Source organism: Poecilia reticulata, chromosome 15 (assembly GCF_904066995.2).
Source record: "Poecilia reticulata chromosome 15, P_reticulata-male-v2, whole genome shotgun sequence".
Lineage (NCBI taxonomy): Eukaryota > Metazoa > Chordata > Actinopteri > Cyprinodontiformes > Poeciliidae > Poecilia > Poecilia reticulata.
In genome coordinates this window covers 17,012,795-17,037,187 of record NC_088844.1, presented here as the reverse complement: position 1 = coordinate 17,037,187, position 24,393 = coordinate 17,012,795, and the positions used below count along the sequence as shown (strand labels likewise).

At 36.2% G+C, this 24,393-nt stretch overlaps 1 protein-coding gene across 1 annotated transcript in view; it reads right to left on the bottom strand.

Annotated features, from left to right (window-relative positions):
* The window catches only part of hpse2 (heparanase 2), a 74,949-nt gene extending 52,817 nt beyond the window's left edge, over positions 1-22,132 (bottom strand). Inside the window, exons 1-3 of the mRNA XM_008429643.3 lie at positions 21,275-22,132; positions 19,666-19,820; positions 18,301-18,462 (exon numbers count right to left, since the gene is read on the bottom strand). Coding sequence (XP_008427865.2) covers positions 18,301-18,462; positions 19,666-19,820; positions 21,275-21,549 — 592 coding nt within the window. The 5' untranslated portion in view covers positions 21,550-22,132. The remainder of the gene's footprint in view (positions 1-18,300; positions 18,463-19,665; positions 19,821-21,274) is intronic.
* Positions 22,133-24,393: the final 2,261 nt, after the last annotated feature.

Below are 24,393 nucleotides of genomic sequence, written 5' to 3'. Positions count from 1 at the left end.
ATGGATGGATGGATGGATGGATGGATGGATGGATGATATGGTCACAGTTTTTATTACTGTTGTAAAAATGTATTCAATTTTGAAATATAACATATGAAAGCCTAGACCTCACTTGCAGCAATGAGAGAGAAAAAAGAAGATTTTACATTTTAAAAATACAGATGTCATAAAGTCTGTCAATTAATTTGTTACATTTACAGAAAGAAATTTTATTTTAATTTCTTCATCTTTTTTTTTTAAACACCACGATTAGCTTGTCTGTGAAGAAGCGGTATGTTATTGAAGGAATTTTTACGAGTCTATAAGTGTAAAATGAAATTTGTTTTGGTCAGAAGAGAGCAGCACGGAAGTGAAAATTGGAATTACATTTTCTGAGGTATTTTCCTCAGACCTGCTTTCCCTTAGAGAGCTTAGAAGACTGCTCTAAGTGGCCCAGGCAAAAAGAGGCAGGGTGAAATCTCTCTGTGAACCTTTACTGCGGATGGCAGGGGCCGACACCTCTAACCAGGAGCAGATGTTCGGCTGGCTTTGGCTCAACCCAGTCCTTCTACTGGCAGAGAGAAAAACATAGGTTTTCTGCCAGCATGCCCTGATATCAGCACTAATAGCCTTGTTCTGCAAGCTTGGTTGGTCCAGTCCACTTCCTTCAAGCATGTACCTCCAGAAAAGATACAGGAATGCAGCTGAGCTAAAACACACAAATGTTATTGTCTCAGCACCTGAGGTATTGAGGTAGCTGGACCTTATCTTGATTGCTATATAATGATCTCACTTGCTTATCATTCGTTCATTTTTCTCATTCATTCATTGAACTTGATGAAATAAAAAAGAATATCTCATTTTGAATTTGTTGCAGGAAATGTATTTTTCTTATTATTTAATTGCTCTTTTGAATTATATCCATTATATACCACATAAATTGTAATTTTAGTATTCTTTCTATATGCTTGAAAGCCACTTTAATTTGTGTAAACAAGTTTGTTCAGACTTCTCAGAATCATAACTTGCATGAGAGTCTAAGTATGCTGGACCTTTGTTCAGTATTCTTAAGTTGTGTCCTTTCAGAGTCCTCCGAAGTAGAAAGAGAAAACCAGTATCAAACTTGTTATGAGGCCTTTATGAAAGGCTTATGAATATTTACAATTTCAGCACAACAGCATAAGAAGTGACAGGACTGTCCGCTCAGCACCATTCGCATCTCAAACAGCCTCAGAGCTGTTCTGTCCTTTGTAACAGTGAGAAAATGATTGACATGTGTGCAGCCACAGTAAGTTTAATTAGCTGCCCCTAAATTTGGAGCACACTCTAGACTCTGATCATTACTGCGCTGCAATGCAAACTTCAGTGCTACAATTTCCTCTTTGTGCCTGCGGCGGGAAGGGGGGTTGGTAGAGCACTGCAACCCAACAAAACTGATTTGTTTAGAAAGTTGCCAAGGATTTTGTTGGGTATCTTGTATATAAAAAAGTTCCTAAAAGAACCTGCCTGGCTACAAAAAAGCTTATTGTGAGTAGTATGTTACTCGGTAAGCTCTGCTGCCACATTTTCTGTGATAGAGCAACAAATAAAAAGAAAATTAGAAACTTGCCCATTGCAAGCTTAAAAATCTGAACATCTCCATATGGACTTGTAAGAAACTGAATTGTGTGTAACTATTCTAAAGTTGCTGTTATATTACAGGAGGCTGGCAGCAGTATCAACAGGCCGATGTTGATATGTGCTAACATCTAATAGATGCATCCTATTGATATAAACACATTTAACTTTCTAACATCTAAAATGAGGGAGTGGGGTTACCTGGCCAACTTTTGGCCATCCGCTGCTCTGAAGATTTTGTAAAACTTTTCAACACTTGCTAAAATATGACGAGTGTTGTTATATTGTACATAATAGAACCATTACTAACCTCACAGAGTCTCCAATAATCCCTTGTGTTACTTCTGTGGATAGCATGTTAGATAATTTTGTGAATTTTCTTGCTTTAAAAGCAAAAACATATTATAGTAAGGACATGCAAAGTCAGCAGCTTTCTTACTCCCAAGTATTGCTGGCAGCTTATGTACTGTGGCAAACCCCAACTGTATGTCTAAAATCTGAAATCTGAAATACATGTGTGGTATTTCAGATTTCTTTGTACCAAATACAATCTTTCCAACATTTTCTAAATTTCTATTCTGCATTGTTTAGATCCAGACAGATGTGGTTAAACAGAACTTGAAACCTATTTGCCCTAACATTATTAACTTTAAAAATACTTCCTAATCCTATTAATATTATGAAATAATATTTCTTATAATTACTTTTTCACTTGGGATTAATTGAAATTTTTTACATGGCATTGTGCCTCAAATGGTTACATAATGCTTGACATGTGTATGCAAAACCCAAGATAATGCAACTCATCATTTTAATAAGAAATGTTTATCATGAGTTGCTTATATTTAGACTTGAATGCTTTCCATCAAACTGCACATTTTCACTGGCAGACACAGAACTGCCAGTGTGTTCAGGTTCATGGAGGGGAGGGCTGGAGCCTATCCAAGCTCGTCGCCTAATTTACACATCATACGTATTTACATTGTGAGAGGAAGCTGGAGAACCTGATGATTGTGCACATGCATGGGATCAATATAGCAGAATGACTTAGGTTTGCAAAGTTACATTTGAATGAACTGCATGACCTCAGGAAAAATGTCCTTAGGACAGATGTGAATGAAGTAGAAATGCTTGGCCACAGACAATGAAGTTTTTGGTGAAAACCACATATTGTCACAATTCTTGGGTTTTGTGTTAGTGTTTCTAGTTGGGTTGTTTTAGTGTTACTTCCTCTTCATATTAGTGCTTTAATTTGAACTGCGTCTCTTAGTTTATTCTTGTGTTAGTCATTTTGCAGTTATCAAGAAGATAAGGCATCTGCACAAAAGCCAAGTTGCAACTGTATCACAATAGAAAGCGGAAAATCTGCAATAGAATTGCTAATAAAAAAAAGAAAATCTTCAAGGTCTTGCAATCGCCCAGTCAAATGCAGACTACTTGTATAACTTGTAGGAGGTGAGTAATACTGTATGTAATTCTGCTCAAACCATCATTCTTGTTGATTTAAGTGGACTACTATCAAAAAATAAAGTGACTTCCTACTGTTCCTGTCAAGTTTGTAAACTTTATAGAGATAAACCCAGACTATGTGAAGTTGTGGGTTGTCACTTGAAGAGTCAAAGTACAATCCAATCCAATCACATTTTTTACTATTAATAACAAAAACAAACAAACAAAAAAAAAACCCAACGCAATGAATCATTGCTTTGGAAGGTAATCTGGACACCTGTGAGGTAGTGATTTCTATAAAACACTAATCTGTCTCATTTTCTGACACCAAAAACAAAGCAAAGTGGCTAAACTTTTCCTGAAGCTGTGCATGGTGCTGCATATTTATGTTATGCATCAGGGATTTAAACGAAGGGGAGTTCATTCAAGTATAACATCTTTTTGTAATTAAATTAATTAAATAAAATCGCTTGCCAGAAGATTTAATCCAGGTAAAAAAAAAAAAAGCACTGGTCACATTCATGTGAAATAAAAGTTTCAGGCATTTTGTTGCAATAACACCAACAACTACATCCTTGTGAAACACTATGGTGATGATAGTCAATATGTGGGGATCTACTAAATCCTCTCCCTGTTTTAAAAGTAGAACCAAATACATATGGTATTTTTCCTAAGATAGCTTTATGGAAAAGAACACACAATATGGTGTGCATGACAGCAAAATGGCTCTATGGCAACTGAGATTTCTCTATAAAGCCCCAATGTATACGAAGTCAATATGCACATTAATAATGGGTTAATAATCTATTCATGTATCTCAAAAAGTGCCCTTGTGAATGAAAAGTACCATTCTTATTTTAGTGTTTTTTGTGTACAAACTCTTTAGCTGGAATAAATCTGTGATTGCAGTCCAGGCATGTAAATCGATACAAGAAGGTTTGATTTCATGATGGAAGTGACAAAACAGAAACCGTGGACTGGAATTTGTGTTTACATTGTTATGTTATAGAGCAGTATGTCATTGACGACTCTCAGTTATTTAATACAAATTATTATACAGTATTTTTCGTTTGTTTTGCTTCTTCTCTCATTTCGGGGAGTGATCGTCATGCTTGTTTAAAATAAACGTTAATATTCAGACATTTCTACTTGAATTAAAAGTTAGGAACTCGCTTTGTTTCACTATGTTGCTCATAACCACTTCACAACGGGAAACTATGAAGAGCTATATATTAAATAATTCCAAATATTTCAGAAAATTTTATTTCAGAAAATATTGATTGTATTTTCAACTACAGCACCTTTGTGAATGACAGAGTTGCTGCATTGAAACACATTTCTTTTAACTCAGAAAGTTAACACAGTGCCTTGAAAAAACAAAAACATCTTTATGCTCATGAATATGACCTTTTTCATTACAAAAAAAAATCAAAATGTGTTTTGAGAGGAAGACGGGCAGAATATTCTGTGCAGCATAATTAGGAAGCAGCTTCTTGTCATTTACCTCTGAGGCACATTCATGTTCTCTTTTCATGTGAACGTCAGAGATCACAGAAAGCCAGCAGCAATGTCTTTAGATCAGGCAAAACGTTCTTGCTGAACAGTTGAACGAGGTGAGACATGTTTTCTCAATTAACAGTTTTTTTTGTTGATGGTGTTACTTTTTTTTTTTGCTGAAAAGAATATCAGCATTTTCAATTGTTTCGAACATAATTCCTAACTTTAGATTTGAGGCTGTGCAAGTGTGTAGGGAGTTTGCACATTATTTTGAAGAAAGATTGACTTTTGAAGGAAAAACACAAAGTTTTGTGTTTTTTTTTATTACTATTTAGTTATAGGAGATAACCAAGAGATAATGTTGTGAGAGGCTTAAACAGCCCTTTTTGTTTAAAATGTTTTCTAAAAAGAAGCCTGACAATGTTACCTGTGCTCTGAGCTATTTGGGAAGCCTAGCACTTGTGAATTTACCAAACCATAACTATTTACAGGGTTTTTTTATAAAAACCCTGTAAATAGTTTTACACAACAGGTGTTGGTTGGCTCAGCGGGTTAAAAAACTGCTAGCTCTGCTCAGCATAAACAAAGGAAAAAAAAAATGTTAAACTTACTTTGTTTCCATTTTATCAGGGAAATATTTGTTCTTTCTTTGCTCTTTTTTTCCCCCACTGTTGCACATTCCTCACTCTTTCCACTCCTCTATTTCTTCAAAACTGTTTGAATCTCACTTAGTTCAGCCAAGCTCTTGTTTTCTCATCTGAAGGGTTGAGAGCTGCGCAGTGAATCTGCAGCTCAGCAGGACACCATCGAGTGATAGATGGCCCCTGACAAGGTCCAACACAATCCAACCAACCATATGCTCCAGGAAGAAAAAAAAACAACAAAACATTACATGGAATTAAAGAGGATTCATAAGTGGTGAGGATAGAAACATGCCAAACTGTTATGCAAGCAACATTTTCGGGGGTTTACAGAAGTAAACCTCAGAAAATGTTCAAGAGTTTACATCTGATCTTCGGTGGGTCAAAATACCGCACAGTTTATTGTGACCACTTTTGGAATTTTTGCAATGGCTGGCATTTTTTTACATAAATGACTTTTATACATGGGAAGAAATTACTTAGCTCCTAATATCTGAGTTGATTTTTTTATACATAAATGTGTTAAACTACGTCAAAAAAAAGAAAAAGCTTCCCACCCTCCGCAAGGAGAGTAAGGTATATAAGGTCATTGCTTGGGGAACTGATTTTCCATCATCCAACAAAATGCTGAATTAAAGGAAAACAAGTGGTCCAAAAAGGTCCACAAGCAACAAGGACAAACAGAGTTTATTAGTATTAACAAGACATGGATTGACTGTGCTTACTGAAGTCAGTAAGCACAGTCATGTTTAGAATAAGGACTACAATAGTCACGCTCCTCCTCCACCAAGTGTTGCAAACATATGTTGTACAGTATGTAGAGCTACAAGCCTACATTTCTGCAAGAAAGAAATTTAGTGGCCTTCTGTAATATCCACACTTTTGGAGAAACTGAATTTTGGATTTTCATTAGCTGCAACTCATAATCATCAAAATTTATGGAATGAAAAGTTGAAAATATAGAAAAGTTTGTCTGATTAATCTGTAAACTTTTCCATTTGAATTAATTAAATAATGTAACAATATTTTAAGTCACTGTGATACATCATGAAAAGATAAATGTCTCGTATAAGAAAAAATTATGTCCTAGAGTAAAGATCTGCAATTTACCTCTGGGACAATAGGTCAGCTAATGCTTTTAAATATAGTAGTAATAATACATGCAGGTTTTAACAGTATCTCCTCAATAATTGTATTGAGTTTACACAACACAGTGACACAAAATGTATCAGCAGCATGTATCTTTCAACATATTTATCTGTCATTAGTTTGTCATTGCATAATATATCAACACCTTCTATAAGAAAAAGTATTTATTTTATCCCCTCTTTGCAAAAGTTTGATGTTTTCATTTATTTGAAAATCTTAAGTAATGTTGTGTTTTCAATAATGACAACATATTTCTTTAGTAAATATTTATCAAAACTTATCATCTTTTTTCTAAACATCATGTAACATTCACAGCTCCTTCTAAGCCTTCCTTAGCTCGACTGATGGCAAAAAAGGCGTTTTGGATTCTAAAGGTTACTGACCCCCTTTTCTAGAGGGTCAACAGAAAATTGCAAATCTGCTTCAATTTTGATTTGCCATGCCTGATCAGTTCTCAAATACCCCTTTTTTTATCTCACTGTGAAATGGAGACGCTTTCCCAGAGGACACACATGTACACTAACGTGCACATGCAAAAGTGCTCCAAACATTTGTGCCATACTAATGAGTGTGTTAAATTCCAGTGCAAGTTGTTGAGAGAAGAAACATTAGTGTAACATTCTTAAACACCAGGTCAAATCACTTCTCCAAACAGTGGTTACAGCTTCCTAGCCTCATGCTAGCTCTCCTTGTAGAACAAATTTTCACACCATAAATACACAAAAAGAGACCTGACACACAGACACACGCACCCACCCACGCAAACATGTTTGATAGTCATAAATAATGGATGGGAACCTGTGAGTCAAATTAAATGAAATAAAATGTGTTTAACTGGTAATGTGAGGCATGTTTTCCCCTCAGAATAACAACTTCCTCTGGACTTGTACCGAGATTACATACACGTACACTGTGTGTATATATGTACACACATTTCTATTTTTTTTTTTAAGAGGCACCGGCATTCCAGCTCCAAATCTGTCCCATTGGTGCAAGCTGCCTCAAAACAGTCAGGAACATAGTGTCATGATTTGAAATCTGACACAAAACGTATGCTTTCTGGAGTTCCCAGGGAAAATGTGGAGGTTCAATGTCATGCCAAACAATCTTAGAAGAGGAAGGGCTGCTTTCAAACATTTCCCATGCGTCAGGCTATTAAAATGACATTCGTTTGCAGGTTGCTGGCACTTGTCTCGGGCATATTGCAAACACATGGAATTACATGATATGTCCATCCATGATTTAAACACTAGGTATTCTTTGATGCAAAGAAAAACAGACACTTCTGGATCTGTGAAGGCCATGTGGAAAGAGTGAGGAAAAAAAGGAAAACAGGCGATACAGCAATCAAGAGTTTGTCACGCTGAGATTACGTCACTGCTGATAATTGTATCCTGACAGCTACGGAAAGGAGGAAGAAATAGAATGCTAGAAATTTATCCAAACAAACATAAAACAGAAGGTCATGTAATTTTATATGTAGTCATGTTCTGAAAGAGCCCTTTTGTCTGAAGATACTACTTGGCGTTGCACTGAAAAAGGCCTCCATGTGTGAAACTCTAGTATTGCACTGCAGGGCTTCATTCTGGAGCCAAACTTTGTCACTGTGTACATGAATGTAAGTAATCTAATCAGCCAAGTTATTTAAAGCATGGTTGCTATTACAGATACACCTAAAACTAATGTGACTTTTAACACAACTCTGCAATTAAGCTGCACATAGGGGGTGCCATAGATGTTTTTAATAAACCGAGTCAGAAATATGTGACACATACAGGGTGTTTTCACACATAAGGTGTATTTCCGTTCCATTAACCTTTTCCAGGAATCATGGTATGTTGTTTTTTTTTCGTTTCTTTTTTTTCTTCATTTGCTCAGCACTTAACAAGGAAAACATCAATCACTAAGGCAGAAATGTACTTCCAAAAAATATCCACGGTTGACTGTATGTACCCTATCATTCACCAGGAACATTAAAATAGACATTTGTGTAGTGGGAGCAGTCAGATTTACTTATTTTCTAGGCTTGCAATTCAGTTTCATCAGTTTAAACTCATTTACAGCTCATATTTGCTGTTGCCTGCAGCGGTAGTAGAGTTTAATTAAGTAATGTCCATTTACAATTGCAGTGAGAAAGGAAGTAAATAATTGATTCAAAAATAATTAATTGGGGTATTAAGTTGTTTATGCTCTGAGGCACAAATAAAAACAGACACAGCCCCTGAGAATCATTGACAGATTTTCAAGTAACAAGAAGATGCTGCTGCTGAATGTGTGTGGTAAATCCTTCTTTGGGTCATGTCTGTCAGGCTTTTGTTAAATACCTTTTAAAATGACAAACTTTCTTTGAAGTGATTATAATTCAGTTTAATGTTGTAAACACATAGAAGTTTAATCCCAACTTCTCCTCACTTCCTGCTTTTCCTCTGTGAGAGAACACAGACGTTTGCAATAATGAAATTCATTTAAAATTTACTACAGTTGCAGCTTTGCACAGACTTACGGTGACTTTCTTTCCATTCTAAATTATGGTCCCTGTATTATAATGAAGGATTAAAGTTTACTGCTAAAGTTAGCAAAATCTCAACTTAATCAAATTCATATCAAAACAGAGAAAGGAAAGCTAATGTTAGTCTAGCAAAATGGCAAACTCATTCCTATGCAAGTTTTTGTAATTATATATACGTATTTGGGTCAAGCAGTTTTTACTTTAGAGTTGTAGCTCCCAAAGTTGGGTTAGAGAACCCACTTAGGGCCACAAATGTGTACATCTTCCATCTCGAGATTCACTTTAGAAATTAACCTAAATACTAAAGCAAAATGACAATGGAAAGGACATGCATTTGATAAATAATTGTAAAATATAATAAATAAAATGATAATCAAATCTTGAAAATAAGTAAAAAGAAAATGTTGGCCTGTATGCTGACCGTTGATGCCAATTGTGTTCTTATTGGACCACTTTTCAGTGAAAGTACCTACATGCTCAATCAAGAGTCGTGGTCCTAAGTGTCTTGCATTTTATTTTGTGGGTCAGAAGCTTGAAAGCTTGGGAACCACAGCTTTAGGGGAATCATTGTAGGAACATTAGAGCTGCTCTGTGAAATAATGTTACCCCTTTGCTGGTTACCATCTCGCTGTCTGGAACATCTGATTTTGATCATTCTATTTATTTGATAATGCTCCAAAGATTAATGTTTCTGTATAACAACAATGCATTTGTGACACGCCTCAGTTGCTAGCTAAACAGCACAGCAGAACTCCAGCTTATCTTCTTCAAATAGTAAACAAAGGGGATTGCAGTGAAAACCTACGCACAATCTTTTAATGTTCCTCATGCCATGGTCTGTCAATATTCCACATTAGGAGCTCAAAACCAACAATGTTCTTATAGATAACAAGAAATCAGAGAAGATCATTCTCATTTGTCTGCTAACACATAGAAAGAGATTTTGTGTGCCATTATGGTGTAAAACTTGGGAGAAAGTTGCTTAAATATGTGTTAAGCAATAACCTGGAGATACAACAGGCGCTACGGAAGCTGCAAGCAAAAAAAAACCTCAATCTGTAAAAATTCTCACCTTGTGTTTGCATAATCACAAAGTCATTTTTAAATAGAGAAAGACGCCAAAGAACCATTTCAGACCTTAAAAAGAGATTCTAACAGACTACTAGAAAAGGGAGAAAGGAGTCACATAGCAGAACTAATAGGAAAGACAGAGCTTGTTTCTCTTAGCCGAAAGAAAATATGTTTCGTTTTGAAGTGAGTACAAACAGAAAGCTGTAACTAGAAGCAATCTGTGGACGGCTGTGCCAGTTTGTTTGATGAAAACATTTTCAAGCCCTTCACAGATGTTTAGTGAATTCACTCCAATGTGGATGCTTCTAATGTTTGTCTTTCCAGATTTTCCACCTTCTTCTTTCCTGTATATTCTTTCTGGTGCCTGGTACTTTCTGTCAGGGAAAGAACTTCACTCCAATGCTCTTTGTTGCGACTTTACAGAAGGAATTGCTTTTTCTGATATATTTTTGCTTCAAACGTATTAATCTCATTGTTGTAGAAAAGCATAAGTAAGATCCTTATGTACCAAACAAACAATATTTGAATGTGTATGAACAGTGTCATGTATCGGACAAGTATATTAAGGTTTTAAGAAGTTATGGTTTTAAAAAAAACACAGAAGTTTTACAACACAGTTTCTTAAATTAGATGCCAAAGAAAGAGTGACAGCAGTTTTCATCTCCCTGTATTGAGCTATGAGTAGCACTGCCCGTCAGCTGACTGAAAGAAGGCCACTACACATTTTCTTAGCAAATAAGAACGACGACAATTCTGCTGTTTGGAAATATTTATACTTGCAAAAACATGTATGTCACTGTGTGGAAACGATCTCCCTGTCACTCCTGTTTTCTTAGCACCAACGCAAAATGGGGACCAGAGAGGATGGTTCAGATCAGTCCCCGTTTGTTTCTTGTGTGCTTCTGGGCCAATAACGTGAAAACTCCCACCTTGGCCAGCTTGTTGGCTGGTGCACCACACCTCTCTTTCCTCAGGCACAAAGTCCTTAGAGTCAGATTCAGGGATTGCTTGAGATACAGCCAGCAACAGTTGATCTCTCTCAGCACAGCTATTTGGTATTTCAAGCCAAGACTATCAACAACAGGAACAACTGTTCAGACTAATTTCCACAGCATCAGAATACAAAATATAGGTAGTCTCTCTTCAGGATGGCAGGAATATGGGAAAGGCAGAACTGGTACAAATAACACTATGGAATGACTGATCAGGATATCCCACAAGTGGCACACCGGTCTTATGTCAAGCTGCAGTATAACCACGACGTGCAAAAATCTTGATAAAATCTTGACATAAAAACCACGCTTGGTTTATAAATATGTTCTTCTCACAAGTTCTCCTCAAGTGGTTTATAGTTTTAGTTTCACCTGGTTCAAATTATGTGAAAAAAATTGCCTATTAAATAGCTTTTGGTATCCAATTATCAATCGGTTAATCCAAAAACTAATCAACAGATTATGCCTACGCTGTAATTGATGTTAAGTCAAACACAAAGGGCTGAGCTTTTCACATATTGAGAGCATTTTTGCAGATGCATCCTTTACTATAAAGGAGCAAGTGTACACTAAAGTATTTTAAGCAACATTATATTTATTTTCATAATATATCAAGAAATTTGATTATTTGTTTATTTTTATTATTTACTGTACTTCTAATATTTCCATTATAAATATGGAAATAGAATGTGTACATTTTTTTTATGATTAATTGTCAAAATAATCGATAAAGAAAATACTATTGATTGATAGCTAAAATGATCCTTAGTTGCAGCCCTGGTTTATTTTAACTAAATGCTTCATTGATCAAAACCCAAATAAAAGTAAAATAAAAAATAACACTACTGACGCTAATTTTATCCTGTGAACAGGTTACTGGGGGATGTGGAAAATACTTTGGAAATGTCCAAAAGACCATTGAATCTTTCCTCTGGAAAGAAATGGTATCCAGAGGTTAGATGTGCAAAGACTCCAAAGATACAAAGGATATAAGTGCTGCACCTCTGTGTCATTTCAAGCAGAGAGGGCTCAGGTATTGGTGTCTAATTTAGTCTTAGCTGGGTTTACAAGATGTAAACTTCCCTGTCACATGATACTGCTCATATGAGATCAGCCTAAAGAATAGAGAGGGAAGAGAGGCTAAAGGACGTCAGGCTTAAGGCAACATATTTAGTGCCAAATTTTACTTTCATTTTGAGAAACCTATTTTCAAAATAACCAAAGAGCAACCTGGTGACATGGTTACCTTTGTAAAATACTATTTATTAAAAGTGACACGTTTCTCTGTAATAGTTAGCCACTGATAACATTCATCTATGATCTTGGAATTGAAAACTCCCTTACTCTCATATGCACAACATCCATTTTAAGCTGTGAAATCAGAGGTCGGGGAAGGAAGGCTTTTGGGTTTTGTTATATTTAAAGAAAACTTCTTTTGATCATTTGCTCTACAAATATTTACACAGATAAGAACAAAATTATAATTTAAAGCACTATCCAAGCAAATAAATGAATAAATTAATTAATTAAATGGGTGCCTTAGCATCTAACTTCATAAGCAAAACAAATTTGAGGTGGAAAACCAAACAAGATTTCTCAAAGACCAGTTTTTATCATTTTTGTAATGTAGTCATGTAATAACAAAATGTGTGAGTGTGTTTCCACATGTAAATTAAGCATTTCTCATTTTAACTTTTACGTCTGTCTCCCATTCATCCTGTAGGATTTGAAAATCTGTGATAAGGACAGGAAGTTAATCTTTAATGAGAATATTCACCTTTCTGGCAGGTCTCTTTGCTCTCTTATTGATATGTTGCATGCTCAGGCTGTCTGGGATGAAATGTTCTTTACAGATTTATCCACTTTATTTTAATCGCATTTTGGTCTGCACAGTATTCTCATTGTTAATTTGGAGATCTGTTCATGATCATTTCGCAGTTAAGAAAGTTTTAGGAGTAACAAACTGAGTTTAATCTTCTGGATATCAGGGAAACATTTTTCAGCGTTCTGGCTAAAACACAACCTCAGGACGCTTGTTTTAGAGCTACAGTACACAGATGAGCCAGAGACCTTGATGAAATTCAGGAGATTTATTTTCCTTCAGAGCTTTTCATTGTTCATTGAAGCCAAAAGGAATTGTTTTACCCTCATCAGTCTGACAGAGTTGTTTCCAGATTGTGTTGGGTTTCTAGTTTGATTTAAGACTTAAAAACCTCAGAATTTTGTGATGAATATGCTGGATAGGTTTTCCTAGGTCGACTTTGTTTAATTACCTTATATGTGCTCTGTCATTTGTAGAACAAGCACAACAGTAGTCCAGAGTAAGCTAATTTAGGATCCAGCAGTTTTCCAATGAATCTGTGCAAAAAAGATTTTCCATTTTTAAAAATATTGTTTTAAAAATTGTAAACAACCAATTTAGTTGAAGCAATTTCTTTTATTTCATTATAAACCCAAGAAACAGTTTTACACTTTGCTAGTCATGCAAAGCCTCATGTTGCAGTTATTTATCAATTATTGCAACTTTCTGTCTGCCAGAGAGAAACATAATGGCAGAGAGAAATTTAAAGAGCTACTATATTTTCAAAACATTTGAATTAAGATATGAAAGTTGAGTATTTTCCTATGTGCTTTCTGCATACAACCCGTATTTTCATATTATTTCATATTTCGCATCTCCTCCTTTGAAATGTTTTTGTTCCACTTCCTTAATAACTTAATCTAGGATAGGGTTACAATGAGAAACTTAAAAAAAAATCTTCTCTGTTATTTTTCTCTTTATTAGTGACGTCTTTGTGTATGGTGAAAGTTTACATAACATATCAACTTTTCCCTTTTCTGAAAGAAAGGCAGTTTTTTCCAGACTGAATTTTGTGCACAAATCTTAAAGACCGTAGGTTTATTCTATAACTTGCACAGTAATGCGTCATTACCCTCATCTTTGTCATTTTAAAATAAACTGCACACAACTTCTGTTTATACCCTGAACCTACAGTATATCAACCACAATGATCTTAAGATCTCAAACTGAATCTTAGACCTAATTCTTAACACTGAGTTACACTCTAAATCTAAACAGTAGTGATAGGAAAGAAATAAGTACACGTTTGGTTGTTCTGACAAAAATAACAGATGGAAGATAAGTAATGCAGAATCAATTGAAAATAAAAAATAAAAAATGAAGGAACTACGGTAATTCAAAGGAGGGATGTGTTTAAGCAGAAAGACGTAAAAAGATGCTGACCATGACCTTATCTGAGGTTAAGGTAATTTTGAACTAAATTCCCCTGCTGAATGTGTGTGTGCACATTGACTCATAGTGGCCCCATTACTGATGACTCTAACAAGCTGAGGTCAGAGGTCAGACAGTGGTGAGTGAAAAAGGATGGAGCAAGACTGTTAAAGGTCCTGTAAGCACCACCTGCCTTCATGCATACACATACACACACGCACACACATATGCACTTAAAATCTTGACTAATTGATACCAGACCATTTTCAAAAACATCCCTAGTGCCTCCGGACCCCTGCTTCTTCCTGAACCAAAGAGATGACAAGCCCTCACGCAGATTCCAGTTTACGTAACATGCTTTCAATTCAACTCGGAATAATGGTGAGGTGATTACTCAAGCATGTGCACACTTTTAATACTTTTTCAGTGTCATTGCCGCCTCTTCTGCTGACCGAATTCCCTTTAACACAATATATGTTACATTCCACCAGAGACATTTTGCACCATGAAAGGAAAACAGCAGCTGCACCATTACAGACATCATTCAATTTGTTCTCCATTCCTCTGACTAGCGTTTCCCAGCAATGCTGAACTTAAAAAGCAAGGAAATTTCAAAACCACAAATGAAATCTTCACTTTGGTAAATAGAATCATTTTGGCTTTGCCTTATTTTCCCCGGGTACACCAAGCAGCCTTACCAAAGCCATGGCAGCGACTCAAAAGCAACATGACGCACATTTTGATCTCTCATCATCACCCCATACCTCCTAATTTGAACCATCAATGCAAGTGTTCAGCATTAGGAATACAAAATCCTCCATCGGGTCTTAATACATCAGTAATATATGGCAAAAAAACGTCAAAGCACATGGAGAAAATAATATTTAGCTAGGATTCATTTCGGCCATAATTTATACTGCAACAATATTTCCAAATTATATTTCATCCGTCAAGCCCCCCCCCAACTCTCCTCGCCCAAAACGAGTAAAGACAGTTTTATTACTTGCTTTTCATTCTTAGGCTTTAAACTAATTACTGAACCCATAACGAGTTTCAAAGAAGTATGCATGTTTTAATAATCCACAAATTATTTATGTTTTTGTTCTTTAGTATCACTGAGACAACTTGGTTTCGTGCACCCAGCTGTTCGGTAAAGAAAGCATAAGCACATGGGAAATATGGACATGTTTAGTTAAGTTATTGATATTCAGAGAATGACAAAGTGAGAGCAACATAAAGATAAGCAACTATATGCTCCTTTTTGTTCCTTTTTGAACTGAATAAGTTCTTATTTTATGTTTCATTATTATTCTTATTTCTTTTATAGGACATTTTTGCAGCTAACATTTGTTGTTTACATGTTCAAAATAAAAATTTCTTAGAAAATAACGTTTCATCAAAACTGAAGCCAGCAACAAACGTTTCCTGCAGCATACAGTAAAGTCCATAGGTATTCATACCTCTGGCTGATTTAGGTTTAAAGTATCTCTTTTAGTTTTACCAGTATGTTTCTTCTTACTGGAAGTCAATGCAACACCTTGGATTGGAGAAGCCAGAGTCTCGACTTGAATGCAAGTCTGTGGAAGGAGCTAAAGATTATGGTTATGACTAGGAGGTCTTTCAATCACAAAGATGTGGAACTCATCACCAAATATAAATTTTTAAAATACCAGTGAAAGCGTGCAGAGAGAGAGTCAAGTTCTATGTAATGTCAATACAGTGACAATATGTCTATCAAAATAAACAGGGAAGATACGTATGAAAAAGATGATACTCCCTAGCGTTTTTACAAGCAAATTAAAAAAAAAAATCACAGATAAATTGCAATGATTTTTTTTGTTATAGATATTCTTTATTTAAGAAATTAGAAATATTTGAGGTCAAGAGGGCATTATGCTAAAAGGGAATATTAGCAAGAACTTGTCTATCGGCTTGTCTGATAAACTGAAATGATGCTTTTGAGTGAACAGACAATTGTTAAACTACTTCAGACATGAAGTTGTGTATTATTATTCTGCTATCTTGCAGAGTAAGCAGATTATCGGCTACAGTGGCAGCAGTTTAAGGAAACTTCAAATGCTGGTAACAAGGTAAAAGGAGAAACTATAACTTAAAAAAAAATGCTGTAGGTTTTTTGATTGCAGTTTTGAAAGGTTATTCCTATTCATGCATAAAATCATAATTTGTTTCATTCCTTTAAAAAAGTGCATCAGAGTATATTCTATTAGGTCAAGCATTTAGAGACTAAGAATGCTAGGAGTTTTTCATGACTATCCAAAGTTAAGAAACTGTCCAAAGTGTAAATAAAACATGGATGTTTTTTGGTTTTTTTTGTCAATACTTCTATGTTCAACACAAAGTTGTTGTCAGCCAGATCTATTTGACGTTGTAACGTGATTTTTCTTTTTCAGTTTTTATTTTTGTGTTAATTTTAATAGCTTTAGTTGTCTGTAACTTTAGGGCCACATGTGGTTTTTTCAGGCACTCTGGGGTGGCTCTTTAAAATGTCCAGCTAAAAAAATGTCAAAGAATGTAGTACTATTTTAGTGATTCAGTTATGCAATATGTGCAAAGGGTTTCCACAACAGAATGTCAAAAATGGTACAAGGAATATAATAGTTGTTCACTCCAGAGTCTGCAATATTTATAAACTGATAAGTGAGCTTTTTTGAAAGCTTTTGCAGCTCTATGCAAATATTATTTAGCAAGAATAAGGACAAAAACTGATAACCTGCACTAAAGAAACTAACCGGACCAACTGCCATGACTTTAAAGAAGACCACATGTACATTGTCACTGCTAGCGCAATGTCTCTTGATAAAAATATTTAATTTGCAAAAAGTATAAAACAACTGAAATTACTGGGAACAATAAGTCTCAAGGTAGGTTGTGACAGAATTAAAGACCAGAATATCAAAGTTCGCGTCAACAGATTATCCATCCATCCATCCATTTTCTTGCACCCTTTTTCCCTCAGTGGGGTCGGGAGGGGTGTCAACAGATTAGTAACACTAAAAAATAAATGCACTACAGTTTGACTCCTGAGCTAAACTTGTGAAAAGACTTCTCTTTAAAGCAGGTCTGAATTCTTACTGTATTTGCCTACTTTGATGAATACTACCTGGCCATGTTTTCTTTGGTGCACTTGAGACTATTTAAAAACACACATCTGATCTATGTTGCTAATATCTCCCATTACAATTTTTGCAGCAACACACAGAAGGTCATTTTGCCCCAGAACAGCAGAACCATCATAGAGCATGACAAATACAGTGCAGGCGAACTGATGCGAGGCCACCGGTTCTGCGCTTGTACTGACCAAAAATGTGTCTTACAACTTGGTTCACTTGAGGTTGGGTTAGAAGGTTTGTTTTCTGTAATTCATCAATTCCTTTTTAAAACACATGGCCAAATATTTCATATGGCGCTGGATCCGTGGCAAAGTGGGGTTTTGCAGAAAGGATTTTGGCTTGAATACAGAACTAAATTAATGTATTCTCTAACACACAGTTGCCAGTCATTTCCAAAGTTCAAAATTATTTTTCTACGGCTCTTTGGCTTTAGGGACTCAATCTGAGGGTGGGTTTCTGTTTTGAAATAAAAATCCTGCCTAAACAAAACAAAACAAAACAAAAAAATAATCTCCCACCCATGACTTTTCAAGATGGTAGGGAGGATAAGAAGCGAGAGTGCAACAGAGAAGACAACTTTAGCATACCAGTCTAATTTTTATTCAGCTGCATAGTATTAAATACTTATCAATCAGTGAAAGGTCCACATAGCCTACACAAAAACTGCCTAAAAGTATAAAGAGTACAAATAAATACTTATAACTATAAATCATTTTCTATAGTTCCCTGCTGGAATGTGTCTAAATCACATTAAATGGTATGCAGCCCACCCAAAATCAGGGCTCCCACAATTTCTTCAGCAGACTGCGTTAAGTGTTACAAGTGACTATGTCAATGCACTGTATACAAGCCTCTGCTACAGCACCTCAACCGTCCCCACATTCCTGTTTCAGAAATTGCATTTGTCATTCTAAAAGCTGAAGGTTTACTCTTGCATACCTTAGACAGCATGTGAGTGCTAAAGAATCCAGGAGATGTTGGCATAAGAGTAGGTGTCCAAAACGCAGGGGAGTTTGTGTGTTTGATCTCCTACCTGTTATTGTAATGTTGCTGTAGATGTTGGACAGCTGCTCTTTCAGTAGGACGAGCTGAGTGGTGGCAGCCTTCTCTCTCTGCAGCTCCAGCATGATGTCAGGATGGTGGGCAAGTTTGCAGCCTTTCTGTTTGTCCAGTGCAATGTCACTGCGAACTATATCTGCCACACACACACACGCAAAAACATAATTAAGACTTATGTGTTCTTTTTCTGTTGAGTTTTTGTTTTTGTTAAAAATTAAATGTTAGCATTGTGTAAAAATTTACTTAGTTAGCTTAATTCCTTTGTAAACGTATCGTTTGGCGATACTGTTCAAGAGTTACAAATGCTGTAGAATAGCGATTCCCAAATATTTCTGCTTCTGACCCACAGAAACTCATGATCCAAACTTTTGCTCGTTCAAGGATACAAACGTTGCTAATAAAGCTGCACCCCTATGTGGGAAGTTGATATTCAAATCTTGAACTGTTATAAACACCACCTTACAACAATTTTACTGTATTCAGTAAACCAGAGGAATTTACAAATTTATGTACCCAGTGACCAAATAAACTAATAAGTCAAAAACACCACAGGTCACTTTTACTGCAATTTAAAGCAATAAAACTCTAAGGAAGCACATCTCCAGCAGAGCTTTAATTGTATTATTGCTGTTGATATAATTATATTTTTAAAGGGCAGCTATAATGGATTTTAGCAATATTTCCAAATTCAAAATGAGAAGCAAAACACAAAAATCTTAAATAACCATGGCACATTTTATATTTATTTATCATTTTTGTCACAAAATAAATCAATAACAGGATATTCACGATATTTTTAAGTCCCTTTGTTGTGTTTCATAACCCAGAGCTAAGTCCCGACCGTAGCTTTGGAAACTAGCTCCAAAATATCCAATGTAATTTTCAAAACGAATAGGCGCTGTTTTAAAACTTATAATAGGTCGCCCGCACAATGTAGGTATTTTATTTTCTTACATAAAATTAGAATTATGCTTGGCTCACAGGGGCTCGTTCAAGGACTGTTGCACTAGCATTAATTTAATCAAGGAGTGAGCGTGAATGGGAATAAATCCATCCATCACCGTCTAGTTTTTTTTCCTTCTCTTTTCCTCTTTTACATTCGTTTGAAGTGACGTGTCTCAGCTAAACTGGCACCTACTTATATGAAACTATATTTACTATAAATGCCAGGTCAGCCATCAGTGAGGGTAAAGTAAATATTATGCCGTTTGTTCTTAGATGTATTTTTGCCAGAACAAAATCTGAGACAAGACACAATAGACGGCGACGCCATTATCTTTTTTCTGACACAAACATAACGTCAGACTAAGGCGAAAAGAGAAACGCCGCGTCTAATTACCGTCCTCGTAATTCTTCAAGTAGTAGTCCGGACCAGGGCCCCTGAACTTGGCAAGATTCTTCTGGTTGTTGAACTGCAGGAAGTCGGTTCGCTTTCCGCCGAAGCGCAGAAAGGCAGGAGACAGGCCGCGCGCCAGGGTCACAAGCCGCCTGGAGCTACGGAGACACGAGAGGGAAACAAAAGGATTAAATAAAATAAAAAAGAAAGAAAGAAAGAAAAACTTACTGGAGAAGAAATTTGTCACAAGTTCCGGTAGGCAGTTTTTAATTACGGCATAATAGAGAAGCAAAAACATATCAGCATTTTTATTTATTTATTTATTTTTGTTATCATTTTCTTGTCCAACAAAACAAAGACATAGAAAATTAAACAGGCGTGGAAAAAATAAGCTTTATGACTTTGATGGCAACTTTACGTCACCGTAGGCCTTTTGTATTGTGTGCCACAAAACTTTTTAACTCTTTCTTGTAGACTAATAAGTAGACGATGACATCTTCCATATGCAATTCAAGTTACTTAGCGGAGCAGGTAAAGGATAGGAAACTTGAGGCAGGAAGGACAGAAACACGCAGAGGCCAAATCTAAGATTAGACCTAACATGTTTTATTCTTCTTTATCCTGATTTTGTTTTTAAAGCAGAGACTAACCCGCTGACTTTAATCAAATTCAGGAACAGTTTCGAGGGGGAAACGGCGGGTGCAGCAAAAGTAATAAAGTTTATTTATTTCTAGGTCACGGAATTGTAAGATATATGTATACTTACGAATCTTAAAGCACTTCTGCCTAAAGGTTTTACTCAACCTAAATCAAGCTGTAGATTTAGTTTCCACAATAGGGACAGCAGCTGTAAGCGTGACCGTGTGAAATGATAGACTAATATACGAATTATGCTGCGAATATTTGAAGCCAGCAACTCAAAATAATAAAAGAAAACGCCTTAATCATTTTTCTCACAAGGTTAAAGGGAGCAAATTTCACAAAACTCATTATAGAACAGTCTTTATAAAATGTTTATGTTAGCAGTATATATATATATATATATATATATATATATATATATATATATATATATATATATATATATATATATATATATATATATATATATATATATATATATATATATATATATATATATATATATATGTGTGTGTGTGTGTGTGTGTGTGTGTGTGTGTATGCGTGCGTGCGTGCGTGCGTGTGTGTGTGTAATATTAACTTTTTTTTTTACAGCAAGCGATAAATAATTATGGTGCTACTGTAGTATATAGGGACATTTTTCCATATACTTAGTAGCACAATATTACCGTGGGTGCTGTGTAGAAACGAGGACACAAGTTTTAATTGTAAGTAGGCCTATTAGCTAGTTGTCCGCTCGTCGGCTCTCTATTGTCTAATATTAGTTTGAATCTACTTTTTTTTTTTTAAAGAGAAAACGTGCCTGATCACTCCATGACAGTTGAGACAACGTGGCTGCCTTCGTAATAAACATACAAAAATACCCCCCCCTCCAAAAAAACACCAAGTATTTCAGAAGTGGACTTATCAGTGTTCTACATTTCAGAGGCAGTCAGTCATACAGGTTAGTAACTGATGGAGAACGTTCTACCTCAGAAAGTCCAGCCAGCCGTCTCTGATGATCGCGGGATCCAGCTGCAGCGATAAGAAGTTGTCGTTGAGGACTCTGATCGGACTGCGGGTGTTGACATCCAGGAGAACCAGCGTCCTCCCCAAGAAGCCTGGTCGCTTCCCGCCAGCTGTGTTTCTCTGATACGTGGAGGAGGAAGAGTACGAGGAAGAGATTACCGACTGCACCACCAAAATAACAAAAGATGTCAGCCACAGGGAGGACCAGGGGGACGCACAGGGTGAACACTTGGGCATCTTCTCGGTGTCAGAGAGAGGGGATCAGTGTGCGTAATGGGGCTTGAAGACTGAACGAAAAATAACAGTTTTAAGCCTCAAAGTGCGATGGCGGTTCTTTACTTCGGTCTCATCGATCTGAATCAGTCTTCCTGTCTGGTGTTCTCACCCCTTCTGCCCCCCGCCCCCTCTGCGTATTTTTGGGAGCTGCCAGCAAGAGCGCACGCCCCGAGCCAGCCTTCCCGGCTATGGGAGCTGAAAACTGGGAGGAGGAGAAGCAGCAGCACCGCCCCTCTTGGTTCTCTGAAGTATAAGACTAAAAAAGAAGTTTAGTTTCCAACCTCATGTGAGGTACAAGTGGGAATAAAAGACGCATTATTTTCTACATACTGACTGTTCACCAGGGTTTTCCTACTAACTACACATTGGGGCTTCCCTGTAAAATAAAGCAACTTTGATTTTTTCCAAAACCACCCTAAACTCAAATGTAGTTTTCAGAGTTCAATAAAGTTTTATTTAAATTATGAACAATTTGTCGAACAAGATACATTCATTTATTCTAAATGTATGGATTAAACTGGGGCAATTGTGTATAAAAATTATTCTTGACTGTTCTGACCTGCACGCATATTTACGATATTTAGTCATATCAATCAGGCTAAATCACAAATCAACGCGCGACTTCATTGCTATTAATGTAAGTTAAAAATAATTTCTGCCTCCAAAGTAAAGTAATCTGGGACATTTATTAATATAGACGCGTAACCTTTCAGTATAGATTCATTTTAAAAAGTTGCTAGAACATGTGTGAAATGACTTGTTGCGCAAATTAACCCAAACTCAGAATTACTTGAAATCTGCTAACGATCTCTTCACATCTCACCCTCCATAAAGTTACACATATATATCCTAAGAACTGGTGTAGTCTTTGCACATTTCAAATGGGACGTTAAAAACAACTTTTAAAACCCACAAGAATCTCCTTTTACAAAAGAAGAAACGCAGATCTGAACAATCTTGTCACTAACATATTTCATGTTGATTGAAGAGTTCCAAGTAGTTTTGAAAAAAAAAGCAAAAAAAAAAGCACTGAGCTAAAACTGACCGCTTATTTTTTGGGATTATATTTGGAGATGGAAACATGAGCAATTGGCTCACCACAGAAACATTCAAAAGGAACTAAAAAACAACAACAACAAAACAACAGAACTATGAAAGTCTGAATATAAACGTTGCTTAGATTTTGCATGAGGCGAGTAGGAAAAACACACCAAGTTGTCTCTCAACAGCGCGCCAGGTTCTAACACTCGTGTCGTTTGAGATCATGTCTGTCAAAGGTGAGATGAAGAATGAGCAAAATGTAGTACATCAGCTTTTTTTTTTTTTTTTGAAACCCCAAGTTCACACTTTAGCTCTAAAAACAAATGTATTTCATCTGTTCCATATAGTCCTGTAGATATTATTTGAAAGAGGAAAAAAAAAAAAAAAAGCAGAGTGAGTTTTTGTAAAAAAAAAAAAAATGTATTAAAGTCGTCAAACAGTTCATGCAGGTGCAAGTAATCTATTTCTGTCGTATATGAGATAATAACATAACTACGACCCAGAAAAACAAATGTTATTTTTCATCTAACCGGCCTTTTACGAGCTCAGACGCATAAAGGATCTGCAGAAAAGCAAAGGCCAGACGGTGTAAGCTTATTGTCACACACAGGAGCTGCTTATTCATCAGCTCTGTTTCAACTGTCAGCTTTCAAAACACATTATAAACAAAACAAAAAAAAGCTCTCATCTGTTCGACCCTTTCCAAGGTTTTAAATCTGCCTCCAAGTGGCTGCTAGTAAAAGAAAGCTTATGCTCGAGGGCCTGAGGAGGGCATTTAGATTCTGCACAATCTTATTCTTCGAGGTGGATTTCCTTTTCCTAGATAGGAATCTGCTTTGGGAACCTCGGAGAATGGCTGGGGTTCTTCTGTTCTCATTGGCTGAACTCATTCATTCATTCTGTGAAGCAGACAACAATAAAACAATCCCGATCGAGAAAGTTACGGAATATTTCCACCATAGCACTCCGATTTGTTGTAATATGCTGCTACAAAATTGTTGTGCAAAAGAAGAAGAAGAAGAAAAGAAAGAAAGTCGACCTAATTTCTTCCCTGGGATCTTCTGCTGTCTCACACCGTAAGATAAGCACACGCGCATTTATTAGTACATATAAAGCAAATGCTTTTTGTATAAATTTGCTGTATGACATTTTTGTACACTTGGGTATGGATGTGTCTCCTCTAGTATTTATAAAGGACATTCAGGACGTTTACACGGAAAATGTGCAGATTTTTTACTACTATTTTCACGAATAGCCCTCATGGTCCGTGATTTTTACAGGTTTTTTTCCCCCCTCTCGTTTTTTTTTCTTTCTTTTTTTTTTTTGGGGGGGGGGGGGTGGGGAGGGGGGGGGTGAGTTCTATTTCCTGTGCAGACCAGTCCCTCCATATTTTTTTTTTGTTTTTTTTTTTGCGTTGAACAAGTTGTCAAAGACATTACAACCGGGAATACCTGCAATCTGGTGACACCGTATCCTGCCGGTGATCCACCGATTAATCCCAAGAGACACTCATTTCTTCCTTACTCTCATTTAAATCCAGACCCAATAAATAAATGTACCCAAAAAATCTAGACCATGATAAGAAGCCGATTAGGATGATATGGAGCTTTAAAGAACACCTTTCGTTTTTTTTTTCTCTCTCCGCGGAGCTCAAGAGGCTGAAAACTTCACTTTTGTTCATCACTATATGAACGGAATAAATAAATAAATAGACACTGCTTGCAAAATGTACGCGGACATTATTTTAAAACTCAGAAGTAATAA